The sequence below is a fragment of the Anser cygnoides genome, chromosome 1 (assembly GCF_040182565.1).
Source record: "Anser cygnoides isolate HZ-2024a breed goose chromosome 1, Taihu_goose_T2T_genome, whole genome shotgun sequence".
NCBI classification, from domain to species: domain Eukaryota; kingdom Metazoa; phylum Chordata; class Aves; order Anseriformes; family Anatidae; genus Anser; species Anser cygnoides.
Genome location: NC_089873.1, coordinates 188,637,678 through 188,656,614, shown reverse-complemented (window position 1 = coordinate 188,656,614; position 18,937 = coordinate 188,637,678). Strand labels below are relative to the sequence as shown.

The window sequence follows — 18,937 nt, the reverse complement described above, 5'->3', positions numbered from 1 at the left end:
GAGGGGGGAGTTAGCTTTTTGAATGAAGGTCAATTAAATTTAATGATACAACAACCATAAACTTCAGTGAGCTCTGTATGTTATTCAAAGTTTGTTTAGATGGCTTTGGCTTTTCCAGATTTGGTACATGGTGTGTATTTGTCTGTGCCCATAGCTTAAGAGTTTTGCCATATAAGCGCATGTGCTATGTGCTCTCTACTAGATATTTAAACAGAAGGTTGTGGAGTGTGTTTAGGTCATGCATAGTTTTGTAGAAATGTTGAATTTTTGTTCTCTGAGATTGTCTGCTACTGCTCTTGAATACACAGGTGTGATAATAGAATTCAAATACTAGGGGTGATACTCAAATGTTTATGGGGCAGTGTGACAGTTACTGTGTTCCAGGATCTCATATTCCTTCTCTGCTGCTAAAGAGATTTGTATTACTCTTAAAATGGAAGGTGTTGAAGGAAAGCTGTGCCCATCTCATTGGCTGGCTTGTAAATTTTGAGGAGCAAGAATGTGTCACATGATCTAATCTTGCATGCATTGAACAAATGGAAGTGGACATATGAGAAGGTTGTCTTCAAAGATAAATTGGGTGATTGCTCTGTTTTTGAAAATGTGCATTTGCTTTAAAATTGGCTTTAAAAGCAGTTAGAAAAACTTTGGCCAGATGGAGTAGACTCATTGTAGACTTTCTCTGAGCTAGACACCAAGTGTTTGAATCAGTGGGATGCTTTAGAAAATATTTTCAGGTGCAAGCTTGGCAAGTTCTGCATGAATTTGAATAGAACCCAGTTTTTTATCATGCCAATGGAACCTCATTCGAAAAGAAATAAATCAATTTCTTAAAATATTTTTTTTCTTCTCAGTTTAAGCCATTTTTATCAAAGAGCTCTTCTTTGTAAATTCTTCTGACTTGTCTAAAAAAATCTTTTTACTAGTAAGGAATGATAAATGGCTGGTTTTGTACAGATGCTAAACTTTTTTTCTTTTTTTAAAATATGCTGGCCATGTCACGTGAAGCCTGACGAACAATGGAGATCAGCTCATTAGGGCATAGGGCATTAAAATAGATTGGGAAGAATAATTAGTCATCCATATAAAGAAGGAAAAATGTGACATGGCCCTACCAAAGGCAAAGTCTATAGAGACTCGATTACTGGTAACTTTAAAAAATACTAATAATTTAAAAAAAAAAAAAATCAAATTTTTGGGACGTCATTTGACAACAAAGTGGGAAATTCTTATCCAAAGAGAAGACAGGAATTCCTGGAAGTATGATAATACTGTTAACAACTTTGAGGGATTGCCCTCGAAAAAGTCCTTGTGTATGTTCTAACAATATATGTATTTTACTTCTTATTGAGGAATTAAAGAAGAATACGTTCAAGTTTATCCATCCTTCCTTCCTTTTTACTTGAGGTACATCAAGGAGACAGTTGATCAGGTTTTGGAGACGTGATTATTGAAAAATCTTGTTCTGTGAATGGGATGAGTCAGTTTACACTGAGGGGAGGCTTTACAGCTACACTTCCTCCACCCAAAGTAAAATGCTCGCTCATCGTAAATTAACTTGTAGTAATGTTGCCGAGACTGAGATGTATGCTACCACTGACGTCCTCTCGGAATGACTTGAAATACTGAACTGAATATAAAAAGAGATTGGTGCTGATGGTGAAATATTTCTGTGCTGCCTGCCTTTTTCTAGTTCTGTGCATACTTATGACCCCCCCCCCCCCCCCCCCCCATTTTCTTGCGTTTGGCACTGCTGGGAGGCTTTTTCACTGTAGTTCTGCCAAGGCACTTCAGTGCCACACCAGCCACCTTCCTCTTGTCTTAATGACATCAATTTCTGGAGCTCTTTGACCACGTGCTTAGCGAGCTGGTGCTTATCAGCGTGAAGCAATATCAGCCAGTAATGTCTTCGATTGGAGCGGAATGAGTTTCAAGAGATCCTTGTCTTCATGGGACAAGGATCTTATGAAAGTTCTAGACTATCTATTTTTAATGTAGAAAAATTCAAGGGATTTCCTGTCAGTGACCAAATTTTTGGCCACATACGGTGGGGTTATGAAACTGTTAGTATAGAACTTGTGACAGAGCTTAGGTCCCTCAGTAGCTCTGTTGTGCATATTTACTATTTTGGATCTGTATTGGGTTCACATGGCAAGGGTTTGGTAGTAGGGGACTGCAGGGGTGGCCTCTGTGAGGAACCCAGCAGCTGCCCCATGTCAGATTAGAGCCAGTTTCAGTCGGCTCCACAGGGACCCGCTGCTGGCAAGAGCTGAGCCAGTGAGCCATGTTGGTTGGGCCTCTGGGAGCAGATTTAAGTAAGGGAAAAAAAACTGCTGTGCAACAGCAGCTGGGGAAGAGGAGTGAGCACCAGCCCTGCAGCCCCCAGGTCAGTGCGGCAGGAGGGCAGGAGGTGCTCCAGGCAGGCAGCAGCAGTTCCCCTGCGGCCCATGGAGAGGCCCCTGGTGAAGCAGGCTGTCCCCCTGCAGCCCACGGGTCCCACACGGAGCAGATCTCCACGCTGCAGCCCGTGGAGGAGCCCCCGGTGGAGCAGGTGGATGTGGCCTGGAGGAGGCTGCGGCCCATGGAGAGCCCCCGCAGGAGCAGGCCCCGGGCCGGAGCTGCAGCCCGTGGAGAGGAGCCCACGCAGGAGCAGGGGGTCTGGGGGGAGCTGCCGCCCGTGGGGGACCCGTGCTGGAGCAGTTTGCTCCTGGGGGATGGACCCCGTGGTACGGAGCCGTGTGGGAGCAGTTCTTGAAAAGCTGCTGCCTGTGGGCAGTCCCCGCAGGCTCAGTTTGGGGAGCACGGCATCCCGTGGGAGGGACCCCTTGGGGAGCAGGGGCAGAGAGTGACCGTGAGGGAGCAGCAGAGATGAAGTGCCAGGGACTGACCATAGCCCCCATTCCCCTGCATCGCTTGGAGGAGGATGTAGAAGAAGGTGGATGGGGAGGGAAGGTGTTTTTAGTTTGCTTTTAGTTTATTACTGTTCTACTGTGCAAGTAATAGGCAACAAATTAATCTCCCTATGTTGAGTCTGTTTTGCCTGTGCTGAGAATTGGTGAGTGATCTCGCTGTTCTTATCTCACCCCTTGAGCCCTTTCCATCGTATTTTCTCCCCTTTCCCATTGAGGAGGGAGAGTGAGAGAGCAGTTGTGGTGGATGGAGTTGAGCTGGCCAGCAGGGTAAAACCACCACAGGATCTAAACAATGTGGCCATCTAGTGTTCAACCACCTTGCCACTTTGGTTCGAATATTGACCAGTTGGTCAAGATGACAGGTAACTTCAGTTGAGAATTGTACATGTTGACTCGAATGAAGAATGCTTGGCATTCTTCACCAATTCTCATTGGCGTTCTCTGAAATGTGCAGCTTGTGTGCTTTATTCTGTTTTTTTTTTGTCTTAATCTGTCCCAAGAATATTTTCAGTTGCTCTAACAGGTCCATGTCCTTCTTGTGTTGGGGTCTCCAGAGGTGAACACAGTACTTCAGGTGGGGTCTCACGAGGGCAGAGCAGAGGGGCACAATCCCCTCCCTCCACCCGCTGCCCACCCCTCTGTTGGTGCAGCCCAGGATGCAGTTGGCCTTCTGGGCTGCAAGTGCACACTGAGTCAAGCTTTTAATCAACCAGAACCCCCAAGTCCTTCTCTGCAGGGCTGCTCTCAGTGAGTTCTCCCAGTCTGTGCTCTTGTCTGGGATTGCTCCAACCCAGGCGCAGCACCTTGCACTTGGACTTGTTGAACCTGATTAGTTTTAAGCCATACCCTCACATCCTATTGCTGGTCACCAGAGGGAAGGGATCAGCACCTTCCTGTCTGCTCCCTCTCTTGACAAAGCTGTAGACAACAACGGGGTCATCTCTCAGTCTACTCTAAACCGAACAAACCAAAGAGTATTCTTAGCCATTCCTCTTCAGTCATGCCTTCTGGTCCTTTCACAGTGTTTGTTGCACCCCTTTGGACACATTCTAATGTGTGTATGTCCTTACTGTATTGTGAAACCCAAAGCTGCATGTAGTAACCAAGGTGAAGCTACACTGTTTCTGAGTAGAGTGGGACAGTCACTTCTTGTGACTGGTTAGATAAACTGTGCTTGATGCACCCCAGGATGCAGTTGGCCTTTTTGGTCACTGGGGCACATTGTTAATTTATGTCGAGCTTGCCATCAACTAAAACCCCCTGACCCCATTCTGCAGGACAGCATTCCGTCCACTTGTCACAACTTACATGTGCATACGGGATTACATGGTCCCAGGTGCAGAATCAGGCACTCGCCCTTGTTAAATTTCATTTGTTTTCTCATTGCGCAGTGCTCTTGTATGTCAAGATCTCTCTGTATGGCCTCTCTACCCTCAAGGGAAGCAAGGGCTCCTCCCACTTTGGTATCATCTGCAAACTTGCTTTTTGTGTACTCAACTCCTGTGTCCAGGTCACTGATAAAACGCTGAAGAGAACTGGCCCTAAAATGGAGCCCTGAGGAACACCACTAGTAACTGGCAGCCAGCCTGAGGTTACTCAATTTACTACAGCTCTTAGAGCCTAACCATTACATAGTACTAAGAGCTTTGCCAAATTAACTCCCCCCTCTGCCCCTGTGGTAGTCCGTCCTCCCCTTCTCCCTCCTCTCTGCCACCCCCCCCCCCCCCCCCCCCCCCCCCCCAAAAAAAAGTCACTGCCTGCCCTTCATACCTATTATGGGTAATCTTGTCATGACAGGATATCAAGTTAATAAGGTATTCCCTTCATGAAGCCATGTCAGTTTTAACCAGGCAATGCATTGAATTTCAAGCACTTTTCAATAACTCCTAGAATGATTTTCTCCATAATTTAATCAGACATCAAGGTGAGACTGACAGGCCCATAATTACCAGGGTCCTCATTCTTGCCCTTCGTGAAAACTGGAACAACATTTGCTAGCTTTCTGTCAACTTGGACCCTTCTCAGTCTCCCAGAAAGATTTCACAATAACATTGGCCAGTATTTTCAGTACCCTGGGATGAAAACTGTTGGGACCCATAGATTTAAGTGCAGTAAATGCCATTCAAGTTCAATACCAGCTGGGACCTTAATCGCTCCCTAGTTGCAGTCCTCCAGCCCAGGGCTCCAGAGGTCCCAGCACCTATCACTGGTGTTAAAGGCAAAGAATGACCCTGGTGACTCCTTTGGCATAGATGGATCATCATCCACCTCATCGTGACCCGGTCCTTCCTATTCTAGAGTCTCGTATCTGTTGTGTAAGGGCATCTGGGAAGGCAAGGTAGATGAGAAGGACCAGAGACTTGTTTCAATTCACCTCTATCTCTCAAGTTAATCCCACTGCCTTCTGGTTGGTGGAGGGAGGGTAAAGGATCCCCTTTTTGGTGTTATGCCTAGTCATTGTTTCTGTTCCAGCGAGGGTAGAGTGTGGTTCCACCAGGCAATCTCATGCTTGGACTCCTGGATGCTCCTCAAACTGCCCACTTTCTCCCGAAGCTCAGCCACCAAGCTGAGCAATTCTTCTACCAGAGTGTACCTCCCTCAGACACTCTCACTGCTGTCCTCAGGCACTGGTAGAAAACACAGGCACGCTGCAGCTGGAGATCTGGGTGGCTGCATGTTCCCTTGGGAGTTTGTCTGGGCAGCTGCATCCTCCTGGTTGGTGCTGATACCACAGGGGACATGAAGACACAGCTTCCTGTCAAGTGGTCACCATTGCTTAACCTCCCTGAGGGGGAATATGACTGGTGGACTAAGGGTGTCAGGGGCAAAGAAATCGCCTGACTACCTTGCAAGTCTCATAGAATCATTAAGGTTGGAAGAGGCCTTCAAGATCGTGTGGTCCAACCATCACCCTACTACCAACGTCACCCACTAAGCCATGTACTCCTCTTGGCACACAGCGGTTGCTGCTGCTGCTAGTGCTGGTTTCCCGTGGTTTGAACAGCTTTCCTGTCTGAACAGGAAAGGAGTATTGCTAAAGTTTAACACTATGTGAGAGCTGTGTCAAAAATTGCTTGCCTCTCATTGGTATTTTTTTTAACCTTATTTTGGAAATGGGACTGCGGGATCAGCAGAACACCCACTGAAAGTCATCCAGCTAACCTTTTTGATGAGGAACCGCCATTAATGCCTGATCTTGGCATTAAAAAGTGATGTGTTTAGAGATCTAGCACTGACACAGAAGTATCACAGTATCACAGATTTCTAGGTTGGAAGAGACCTCAAGATCATCGAGTCCAACCTCCGACCTAACACTAAGTACTCCACTAAACCATATCGCTAAGCTCTACATCTAAACGTCTTTTAAAGACTTCCAGGGATGGTGACTCCACCACCTCCCTGGGCAGCCCATTCCAATGCCTAACAACCCTTTTAGTAAAGAAGTACTTCCTAACATCCAACCTAAACCTCCCCTGTCGCAACTTTCGCCCATTCCCCCTCGTCCTGTCACCAGGCACGTGGGAGAACAGACCAACCTCCACCTCTCTACAGCCTCCTTTAAGGTAACTGTAGAGAGCGATAAGGTCGCCCCTGAGCCTCCTCTTCTCCAGGCTGAACAAGCCCAGCTCCCTCGGCCGCTCCTCGTAAGACTTGTTCTCCAGACCCCTCACCAGCTTGGTCGCCCTTCTCTGGACTTGCTCGAGCACCTCCATGTCCTTCCTGTAGCGAGGGGCCCAAAACTGAACACAGTACTCGAGGTGCAGCCTCACCAGAGCTGAGTACAGGGGCACAATCACTTCCCTAGACCTGCTGGCCACACTGCTTCTTATACAGGCCAGGATGCTGTTGGCCTTCTTGGCCACCTGGGCACACTGCTGGCTCATATTCAGCCGACTATCAACCAATACTCCCAGGTCCCTCTCTGCCAGGCAGCTTTCCAGCCACTCATCTCCCAGCCTGTAGCTCTGCTTGGGGTTGTTGCGCCCCAGGTGCAGGACCCGGCACTTGGCCTTGTTGAACTTCATACAGTTGACCTCAGCCCATCGCTCCAGCCTATCCAGATCCTCCTGCAGAGCCTTCCTGCCCTCGAGCAGATCGACACACGCACTTAGCTTGGTGTCATCTGCAAACTTACTGAGGGTGCACTGGACACCCTCATCCAGATCATCGATAAAGATATTAAAGAGGACCGGCCCCAGTACCGAGCCCTGGGGGACACCACTAGTGACCGGCCTCCAACCAGATTTGACTCCATTCACCACAACTCTCTGGGCCCGGCTATCCAGCCAGTTTCTAACCCAGCGAAGCGTACGCCAGTCCAAGCCCCGAGCAGCCAGTTTCTTGAGGAGAATGTTGTGGGGAACGGTGTCAAAAGCCTTACTGAAGTCAAGGTAGACCACATCCACAGCCTTTCCCTCATCCACCAAGTGCGTCACTTTGTCATAGAAGGAGATCAGGTTCGTCAAGCAGGACCTGCCTTTCATAAACCCATGCTGACTGGTCCTGATCGCCTGCTTGCCCTGCAAGTGCCGCGTGATGACCCTCAAGATAATCTGCTCCATGAGCTTTCCTGGCACTGAGGTCAAACTGACAGGCCTATAGTTCCCCGGGTCTGCCCTGCGGCCCTTCTTGTAGATGGGCGTCACATTGGCTAGCCGCCAGTCAACTGGGACCTCCCCCGATAGCCAGAACTGCCGATAAATGATGGAAAGCGGCTCGGCCAGCTCCTCTGCCAGTTCTTTCAGTACCCTCGGGTGCATCCCATCCGGCCCCAAAGTACTATCGGTGCAGGAGAGAACAGAGATAAGACTATTCTTGTGTAGGTCAACTTGTAACTGAAACTGATGTCCCTTCATTTGAATTTGATATTTGAATTTCAGAAATTGGTATTACAGAAATTAAATATCCGTTTAATGTCCCAGAGAATGAAAAGCTCGTGAATGGGGTATTTAGGAATAAAACCGTAATGGATTATTTGTCTTTGTTTTACTTTTCTACTAAACCAATGTTACCTAATGAATACAATCAGCAAATTGTTGACTTCTATTACTTTAGAGTTGCCTGTCTTCCTGGACATGGTAGTTAAATTTTTTGGCAAGTTTCAGGTTGTGTCCACTTCTACTCCTAAAGCCGCCCGGATTATCAATGCTGCCTGTTCTTTTGGGCTTGCCTACTTATAACAATCTGACCAACTTCAGCGGTTAGTGACACATCATAAGACGTAGGCAGAAGATCAGCAGCCTTGGGAGCAGGGTATTGGGAATTAGAAGTAACAGTGTTCAGTGTCGGTTTTTATTGGTGAGTCTTTATGGAACACTATTAAGCATCAAGAGTGTTGGATCATACCTAAGACAAAAGGTGAAGAACATGACTATTCAGTTACACAATGCATCATAGGATGGAGAAGGATTGAGGTTTTTCTAGAGCTTATCGTACTGATTTTTTCCTCAGAAAAAAAAGTAGATTAAGGTAGAATAAGGAGAGAGACTGTGAGAGTGATGTGTTCATTTATTAACAACTACAGGTTGATTTTATTACCTTCAGGGTCTTAAATGAGAATATCTCAAGGAGACCAACTCCTGGGCACAAATTTAGAAAGTACCAAATACTCCTGGTCCGTAATCACAAATATTCATTGTTTCTACAAGCAGGTCTATAAACATGGGTGCTTATCGTGTAATTGGATTACTGCCTAGTATAGTGAAAGCTGCTTCTTTGGCTAATTCGTTAAAAGATATCTCTTTTTTTTTTTCTATACTTCTGGCTATGCAATAAAGCAGTTGAATGCTTAGTGTCTGCTACTGCCCCTCTTCCAGGGTTACTTGCTCTGCATCTGTGTTGATTGCCTAGAGAAATTCAGAGGTGTGCAGTACTTTTAATATTTAGTTGGTTTAGTCAGGAGGGGATAGGATATGAGTAATGGAGGTCGGACTACTACAGGCTGGGGAAAAAAAAAGTTAAAATTCTTTTAGGGCATCCGAATCCGTTATGTAATGGACACTAGTAAGCTGAAACTCAGGGAAAGAAAAGATACCATTTACTGCAGTTTAAGAGGAGGAGGTTGTAGATGACTCAGTAAAACGTCAGTCTGAATTTGAGTCAGATAAATCAGTCAAATACAGACGAAAAGTGTTAATAGCTCTACTATTAAAGCTGCTAATATTAAATAGTAAGGTGTATTCAAAAGCACTATAGTTTCATGTAATGTAGTAATAAATCAGTGTCAGAGATTTCTTCATCCTTGTCTTGCTCTGGTACTTAAAAGGATTTTAAATATGCTTTGACTATTCTTAGGGAGCTGAATTGAAAGAAGATATGGGAAAACTTTTCAGCCCATTTATGGCATTGAGTCAGAAGAAACAGTTGGTCTTTAAGGCTGGTGTTGTCAGAGAACTCTGACAACTACCTTATGCTCTTATTCTTTGGTCAAATTCAGAAGGTGATGTTGAACTAATAAGAGCATCAAAGATGGTGGAAAAGAACATTATTTGAAAAAGCTCGTGTCTATTACAAGAAAGAGGAATGAAATAATAGGGGGTGAATAACAACGTGTTCAATCAACTTGACTGCACTGCCCTATTTTCAAAGAACTGTTGCAGCCAGTTGTTTTTTTAATAAGCAAAAGAAAAAAAATCTTTGAACTGCAAGTATGCGTTAATTGCACAAATATTAGCACACATTTCCAAAGCATGTTTTAAGCTTCAAATGCCGTGTATTGTATTAAACAAGCGTAATGCAAACCAGTGCTGATGAAAATGTACTGAAGAAGGTCTTGTTTTATCTTTGTCAGTGTTAGTTTTTTTTCAATATGAAAGAAAAGCATCTGTTGTAACTTAGCAGTTTTAAATACAGGCTTAAATACAGACTTTAAATCTAGGACCAGATACTCTGTGTGTCAGATCTTGGGTACTCAACCTGATGTCCTTTAAAAACCTGTGCTCTGAAAACTTTTTAATTAAATGTTTGTAATAAAACTCTGTTTAAGAGAACTGTATACTTTTACATGTAGGTAGAAGTAAAAATGAGTTTTGTGACTTTTGTGCTGTGATTGATTTGTATAAATTTGTATAAGCATGTTATCAGATTTCCTAACAGCAACACCTGTAAATGATGATTAAAAAGATTTATACATCTATGTTTACCACCAGGCTTTGATCAGTAGGTTTTTTGTCTCTGTGTTGCATTATGTTTTCACTGCCTTCATTGTTTTGTCTTCTCCCGGCATTAACGAAGGTTTTTTGTCTCAAGGTACACATTTGTATACAAGAAAAACCTATTATTTTTTATGATTTTTTTGAATTGTGTAAGTATATTGTTATTATATAGTCTAAAAGCTGTTCAAAGCAGTATTTTGCTTTTGGGGTGTGTTATTTTATGGCTGGTTTACTTTTTTTGTTTTTTAAAAATTATGTTCATTTTCCAGAGCAATGACAATGAAGAACGCCTCCAGGTTGTAAAACTTCTAGCAAAAATGTTTGGGGCAAAGGATTCCGAGTTGGCATCTCAGAACAAACCGCTCTGGCAGTGCTACTTGGGGAGGTATATGCTGTTTTAGTTTCCTTCCCAGGAGAGAAAAAAAAATCAAAGAATTGTAATTCAATATTTTTCAATTCTCCTACCTCTTTTATTTTCCTCAAGTGATATAGCTAAGTGTGATATCCTCATGCTTTATCTGAAATCTGGCAGATAATGCTAAGGAGATTATTTTATATATATCCTCTGCATTCATGATTCTGCAGAATGAACAATTACAAGTCATCCTTTTTTAATTCGTATTTTGCAACTATCTTTACTGCTATTGCCAAGAAAAAAGAACATTTTATTAGAATTTTTTAACAAATGATGGAATCATTATAAAATATATTCAATGATGGATTAATTATAAAATAATATCAGATAACATTTGCATTTTCAGATATTATGAGGTCTGGTTTTGTGACTTTCATGTACAGTATTTCTTTACTGATTTCAATTTTTTAAATTACTTGTGTGCCTTAAAGGAGGTATGTAGTATTTAAAATGCAGAAAACATGCTTAGTCTTTTGTTTTTAAAATATTCCACCAGTTTGAAATAGGAAATAAAGCTGGAGCTTGTAGTCAGAAGGAACTTAAATATGGATACTATGGTGAAAATACTTTTGGCTTGAGTAAATGAGGATAAATCCTATAAATTATTATGAATGCAGTAGTTTGTAATTTAGCATTTGATCATATCAAAACCGGAATGTCCTCAACAAATGCTACTTCTAAAAGTACAGGAAACTTAATTGAAGGAATTCATTTTGCTTGAAAGTATGTAACATTTCAAATATTACGTGTAATTTAAAAATCCCAAATTTGGACCCAAAGAAAAATACTTCATTGTGTTATGATGTGAAACAATATGATCACGTGCAATCCGTTGTTCACAATTACTGTTTTCCATTAGTTATGAACCACATATATGTATTTACTTTTTTCAAGGATTTTAAATAAGTTACAATAGTAATTACTAGAGAAGACATTCCTAAATTCTCTTCATACCTAGTTTTTACTTAGACATTTCTTAAAGCCTTTGTATTTAATAAATAAATGTTTCCACAGCAATATGTTCCAAAATTTGCTTTTAAGTTGTTTGAAACCAGGTGTTTTGATGACCTCAAAATGCACTTTATCTTTCAAAACAACATAGCTCTCATTGCAACAACAGTTTTGTTATAAAATTACTTATTTTCTCATGCTTAATTTTATGTACTAGGTTTCAAGCATCAAATTTAATTCAGTCTTCTAAAACCAAGTCTTACAGAAGTTGAATGATCCATTTTAGAAGAAATTTGTACTAGGTTAGATTGGTTTGCTGTCTGTCTTTAAAGAGGAGAACAACATCACAATCTTAAAACCTTTTTCAGTTGCAGATACATAGTTCATGATTAACTAAGTGGAGCATCAGAGAAATGATACTTAAAATGTGTGAGACATCTTTCACTGAATAGCTGTTGTCTGCCCTGAGTTTTTCATGTGTACTAGGAGAAGATATTTCCCTTCCTGTATAGAACATGAATTAATACATGAGCACAGCACTTTTTTTCTTAAGTTAAAAATATTCAAATTAATACCATAAAATTAGAGCTGTTTCGCACAAGTAACTGTGCGTGGGAGGCATAAAAATCTTTTTAGAGATTGAGACTGTGTAGAAATGATCTATTTGCTTTGGTGAATGATATTTTTCCTTGTTGTAATACATTGTTTTGTTTCTAAATAGGTTTAATGATATCCATGTACCTATTCGTCTTGAGTGTGTGAAATTTGCAAGTCACTGCCTTATGAACCATCCTGACCTGGCAAAAGACTTAACAGGTACCAGATTTACTATAACATTAAAATTCAATTTTAAGTCTCTGGAGAAGTCAGGAAGGTTAGTTGTCATCCGTAGTAACATTCTGTGACGTTATAGAGGGGACAATTGAGGTTAGATTTCCAAATTGCGGAGTCCCTTGCTTTGAGCACTGCTCTCAGGCTAAGGGGTTTGTGCATGAAGAATGCCTTAATCAAAGAGAGCAACCTCCTTCTCTTACAGTAGCTGCATTCCCAACTGCTGTTGAAATTAAACACCATGAGACCAGGCAAAATAAGCCTGCCAAACAAAACAGGCATGGCATTTATTAGGGTGCAGAACAGAGACATGGGTTCCACAAAGCAGAAGTGTGTAAATATTATGCAGCAACTGTCTAAAGTATCAAAACAGTCCTTGGAACTGTGACCACAGCCATTGGTTTCTGCTCCTTTGTACCAAAATCAACTGGCAGTTCAAGACCTCTGTAGGAAGAAAGCAACTGGCATGGGTAGAAGCATATAGTATTTGTTGCTCCCTGTGACAATAAGGAGATAGACAATAATAAGATCCCACTCTTAATGAGCAGAAGTGCAGTTAAAGAGAACAGGTTGATTTTTTCAAAGCTTATAATGAAGACAGTATCTTCCCCTGATCACTAAACTCCCACTTGTTCTTTGGAGGTATTATCTTTGACCATTTCCTCTAAGCAGGGAATTTAAGGGGCCGTTAATTGCATGGGGTTGCCCTCCTGCCTGCTGAACATTTGTCAGTTTATACAAATACAGGCAAGCTATAGTTATCCCATAATCCCATAGTTAATTGTACTGTTCAGGCAGGTTTTTTTTAGAGGAAAAAAAAAAAAAGAAAATAGTTTCTGGATCTTTCTTTAATGGAATGGTAGAGCTTATCAAAGGTGTATTTTCAAGTTTGTTTCTTTTTCCTTTTTTTTCCTTTTTCCTTTTTTTTTTTGACATTGCTGAAAGACTTTGTGCCCCCTCTAATGGTATCCTCTGGGAAATGTAATGTTTCTTGCCCCTCTCTCTCCCCACAATGCTTATCAAAGTCAAATTGTTCATAAAATTTTCTCGCTCGCTGACGTTGAAGAAAAGAATTGTTTTGCACAATGGCAATTGTCTTCATTTGTTTTAGTTTATTATGTTTTCATGTGGAACAATTCTTAAAAGCTATTTGATTTTTAAATTTCATAACTTCCATAAATGCAAAGCTTCGTTTCTTGATGTGCTTTTCCAACACTTGTACTGATTACCAGCGATGTTAGTAGTCAGTATTTCAGATGAGACTTGAAAATTTTCACTGTTCATTGAACAGTAATAAGAGTGCAGTAACCTCTGATTATTTAGAGCAAGCTTTGAATTTTTCAATGTTTCGTAGTGTTCTCAGCGTTTCACTGATGTATGCTGCATACAGTGATCTTAATGTCTTTTTTTGGTGTGCTTTCCTGCCTGTGTGTGTGACTACATTAACCTAGAACACGTACTTCTAAAAAGATAAATGAACTTTGCTGGTCTGTTTTGTGCTTTGGCAGTTTTCTAAAATGATATTAAGTAGCTAAAACATTTGATATGTATAAGCAGAAATCTTAAAATGTTGATGGTGTAAGATTTCTGGTAGTACCAAATATGTAGCAATATGCCAACATAATCTAGAAAAAAACTGTTCTGTGTTGAATGAATTAGGATTTGTCTAAATAAGCATTTTCAGCTTGGTGAAAGAGCATGCTTCTTAAGTATGTCTCTTGATTTGTCCCTGCTTGCTATGCTCAAGTGGTTCACACTGCGGAGTGTTCTGGAGCACGTGAACCAGATTCCTTTGGGAAAGTACAGAAGCTGTGTTCAGGAGTGCAACTGATGTGCTCTGTCAACCAGTTATAGGAATCTGCAGGAAGAGAGTAGCCTCTAGCCTGAAGTAAGACTTTAAAATGTGTATGTAGTGTGGATATCAAGTTCTTAGAAGAACTTCAGCATCTATTCAGCTCTATAGATGCAGTTCTCTTGGACTGTAATAGTTGCAAATGTAGATTATAACTAATTATTACAAGAAATAATTTTTAATAACTTAATCTCTCAACTCTTATTTCCTTAATGCCAGGAACATAAGTATTGAGTGTTCTAAGTGAATAAAAGGTTTATTACTCACATTCCAGTTAATCTTAGGAAAAATTAGTGGCTTCTTACTGTTCGTACTCAAAACTGTAGAAACCCATGGTTTTCTGTTTCTGTCCATTGGGTAGCCGCTAGAGAAATAAAAGTATCTGAAGTTGTATACCTCAACTGAAGTGCTTATTTTATTTTATTTCCCCAGAATATCTTAAAGTAAGGTCACATGATCCTGAAGAGGCAATAAGGCATGATGTTATAGTATCCATAGTTACTGCTGCTAAAAAAGATCTTCTGCTTGTCAATGATCACCTGCTTAATTTTGTCAGAGAACGAACACTGGACAAGCGGGTAAGACATTAAGTACTAATGGTGGCTATGCATTATACTTCTAGTCTTTTGTATCTTACTGTAATTAGCTTTCTTTTTCTTAAAAGCAAAGCTTCTTAAGAATGCTGAGCTAATTTTAAAATTACTAACGAAAACCCATATAATGCAAAAAATTTTGAGACAGTGTACTTAATGAGATAGCTTTTGCCCCTGACTGGAATGCAACCTTTTTTATTGTGCTGTATTATTATTTAATGTAGTATGATCAAAAAAATACTATAAGCCGAAGAACAATTATGTCACTCCAGTTGTTTAGTTTTCATAGTAATTTTTGAGTAAAACGAGACCCTTGTAAGACATTCTAACATTTTTCTTATGATATTTTGAGAACAAGTTTCAAAATGTATGGTAGATTACTAATGCAAATTGTTCCACCGTCAGAGGTGGCTACATTGTCTGCTTTTAATTAGTTCATTGAAAAACTGCAGATGGGTGTAGTAGCTTTCAAGTTTGAATAGCCTTGAAATTTAGTTTAGCTATGTTTCATTATTCGGCAAAACTTAGGATGTTTTCTGCTTACATTAGAGTATGGTAAACGAGGCTGTTAACGGCAAACTTAAAATTAGTATTATCACCTGATTTTTCATTTGGTGACATGCTTTCCCATGGTGCAGACATAATACAATCTCAAGTATTTGATGCAGATCTGTGAAAAAGGGTGTTGCCTTGAACTTGTAACAATTCTAAATTCAAGAGGCGTACTTGCGTAGTAGTTACCTACATTGAAATGCTTAGCATAGTAGATATAATGCAGTATTTGTCGTAATGAGAAGAAACTGTACTTATAATTCAATTAAACTATTTTATTTTGGGGAAGAATAGAAAATACCAGGAAGCTCCTCAGTCTTTTCAAATTTGAGTTTTGAACTGCTAAACCGTGGTACTATTTCTTTTTCCCAAGTGGAGAGTGAGGAAAGAAGCTATGATGGGACTTGCACAGATATACAAGAAATACTCATTACAGTCAGAAGCAGGAAAAGAAGCTGCAAAACAGATATCGTGGATAAAAGATAAACTTCTGCATATATATTATCAGAACAGTATTGATGATCGGTAAGTCCACCTTTTGAAAGCTGGGTTTTCTGTGGATAACTCTGGTAACTTGTTTTTCCTTCAAGCTTAAGTGCTGACAAGAAGACGACTTGATAATTGCGTGTGTTCATAATCTTATACAGCCAAATTTTGTTCTTTGCTGTTTTCTTCTGCTTGTGTAAGGCCAAAAGTGATTGTAAGAAGCTGAAAATTTTGAAATATTCCCAACCTGTACTTCACCACTGCTTTCATAGAGGAGGGTTTTTTTTACCTTTCAGTAACTTGCTGATTTTTATGTTAAAATCCAGTAAGTAATATTGCCTTAACAATCTTGCTTTGGACTTGCAAGTCCAATTAGTAAATATAGTGGCAATGGTTAAGGCATCTCACTCTGTGGAAGGTTAGTTTTTCTGTATGATAACAGCCCAGAATTAGAGCCTTGTGATTTGTGGTGAAAGCAATGACTCCGTCATCCCAGCTGTATACCCTATTTCATTGTTCGTATTGAAAAACAGTTGCACATTAGGAACTGCTTTGGGAACTAGTCTGCCTTGACTAAGCAATTGGACTTGTTGGCTTTGGAGATGGGTCTTTGGTCTTCACAGCATGGATCAAATACAAATGGCATTGCAAACTCATACAAATCTTTTCAAATATTTACACTATTAGAAAGTCGCCTGCAAAATAATCAGTCGTTTCTTGGTACCATGGAAGTGGAAGGAACTGTCTGGATCATCAGGTCCAGTCTTATTCATTCACAGTTCTTAAACTTCAAGATCTTTTTAAGCTAGCTGGGTTTGCGTTTTGACCACCTGATCCCATTGGAGGACTCTAGTAACTTAAGCTTGTGTGTAAGGATGAGGATTTTACTCTCATTTCCAGCCTAAAAACGTACATGATTGAAACATAGGTGTGGTTTTCATTTTGTTTTATTTCACAGACTTTCCTAAGTAACTGTCAGACCCAAGCCTTTTTCTCCTGTTTCTAGATGAGGAGCTTCCATGTCATAGCAGAAGCTTTCATTAATTTCATTCATTTCAAAATTATTGTTGAATGTACTTGCATTTTTACTGTGGAAGCAACAGAAATGGGATAAACTCCGCCTTTCAGGAACGGGCCAGGGAGGAGTGGGGAAAAAGCCAGTTTCTTCTGACTAGTATCTGAATTCTTCTTTTGGGCTTCATGATAATGTGTAATGGTCAATGTGACTGTTTTTATTTTTTCTGTTTTTTTTCCTCGTATTTTAAGCCCCGTATATGGGGTCAGTTCAAAAATTGACTACAATACTTATCCTTTGGGCCAACAGTTGAGACATCCTTTTCTAAAATCCTTTGATTTCTATCTGGGTTAATAAATCTGATAATGATAATGTCATCTCCTAAATGTGCTACTGCTAACATTAACGGTACGTCTTCCATAATGGTATCTTTTTGTTTAATTTATGCTGAGTTTTATTGGAAGTTAGGTGGCTTGACTTTATTTTTTTTTAATAAATATGTCTTTGTATGCCACATCTCTAGGATGTCTGAGAATTTCTGAACAAACACTTTAACAATTTAAGACCCCTTTCTTGCTTAACAGTTCCTTAATGCTGTCTTTCAGGTTACTTGTTGAACGCATCTTTGCTCAGTACATGGTCCCTCACAACTTGGAAACAAATGAACGAATGAAATGTTTGTATTACCTTTATGCAACACTGGATTCAAATGCTGTGAAGTATGTGCTATTTTTGACTTGCAAAATAATTTTTAATACAGTCATTGTAAATTGGTTCTAAGTTGTTATGAGTACCCTAAGCCAGTGGACAAAAGTAGTTCAACAACTATTAGTAAATGGAATATAGCAATACTGTATGTATTGATCTCCTGTATGTATTGTACAGTACGTATTAATACTGTATGTTGTAATCTCTTCAAATGAGAGTTTGAAAAAATTAGTAGGGTGGTTTTTAACAAGGTGTGGTACCTTTAAACCATAAACAGCGAAAAAAAATAGTAGTGCCAAAGAACTGGCAAAAAGCTTTTGAGTGCATGTTAGTCCTTTTATGTCTTGAAAGAGATAACACAGATTAGTAGCGTTGACTAGCTTTAGATCGTATCTGAAGATTTAAGAATCAACATACTCCTCATTTTAGCAGCCAGGATAACTCAAGAGTGGGAAGGAGTTATTTGTTTGTCTCTTCTCCTTCAATATTCATTTTACTTCCAATTATTATGTTTGGAGAAGGTAATTACTTGCATTAAAATTAGTGCATGCATGTGAATTTGAATAATGCCAGTTTTGCTGCTGTAATGTTCATTGTGGTGATTGAATTTACTTAGTTTTACTTTGTTTTTCATTTAGTAGTACCCAGTTACTTGAAAATTAAATGTAATTTTTCTCATGTGGGAGACTGTTTATCATACATTGGCTAAAAAAACCCCACCCACAGCATTCAAATTCTAGAGAAACTGGTGTTTGAATCTCCTGAGTTTGTCTAACATGCCTGAATAAGTTACAACGGTGTAGCACAGTAAAATAAAGAATAATTTATTAAAAATAAAGCTGCTACTGTTCTAGCAATTTTTGGTATAGGCTAAACAAAGTGCAGAATGGGATTTTTTCAGTGCTTCTTATTTCACGCAATAAATAACTTCTGAATTCTACAGTTGGTGTATGCAGCAGTATGTATTTTAAAGATTCAGTATATTCACTTAGTTAAATAGGACTGACTTTGCTTGTGGATTCTAGAAGTTTTAAAAATGAGTGATTTTTTAAAATTCTTTTTACTAGATTTTGGTTTTAATTTTTAGATCATTTTTCCTGGAAAGTGTGCTGATTTTCAGTTTTGTAGACTATCTCTAATGCATCTCTTACAAGTCTAATCATGTCCACTTTTTGCAACTTGTTCTAGTAACTGCTTTCTGTGTAAGAAAAACATTGTTTTGATGATAAAAATCTTAGCCTGCTTCTTGGAATGTTTTTAGAAGAATGATTTCAAACTTGTACAAATGCTTTCTTTATAAGACAGATATCAATTACTTCCCAGTTCTTTTAAAGGCAGTATAGTTAAGCGTCTGAAATAAAACTTGTTTCAAAATCACATTTTGTACCAGTATAGTATGATCAATTAAATTTTCTGTATCATTCAATTAGGAAACATTTAGAGTTTGCTCACAGAGCAATGATGTTTC

At 40.0% G+C, this 18,937-nt stretch overlaps 1 protein-coding gene across 3 annotated transcripts in view; it reads left to right on the top strand.

The window, feature by feature from the left end:
• The window catches only part of PDS5B (PDS5 cohesin associated factor B), a 111,821-nt gene that overhangs the window by 44,996 nt on the left and 47,888 nt on the right, over positions 1–18,937 (top strand). For all 3 annotated transcript variants that reach the window (XM_048048072.2, XM_048048074.2, XM_048048075.2), the window contains exons 9-13: positions 10,336–10,451; positions 12,154–12,248; positions 14,548–14,693; positions 15,634–15,785; positions 17,367–17,480. In XM_048048072.2, the coding sequence (XP_047904029.2) occupies positions 10,336–10,451; positions 12,154–12,248; positions 14,548–14,693; positions 15,634–15,785; positions 17,367–17,480 (623 nt within the window). The remainder of the gene's footprint in view (positions 1–10,335; positions 10,452–12,153; positions 12,249–14,547; positions 14,694–15,633; positions 15,786–17,366; positions 17,481–18,937) is intronic.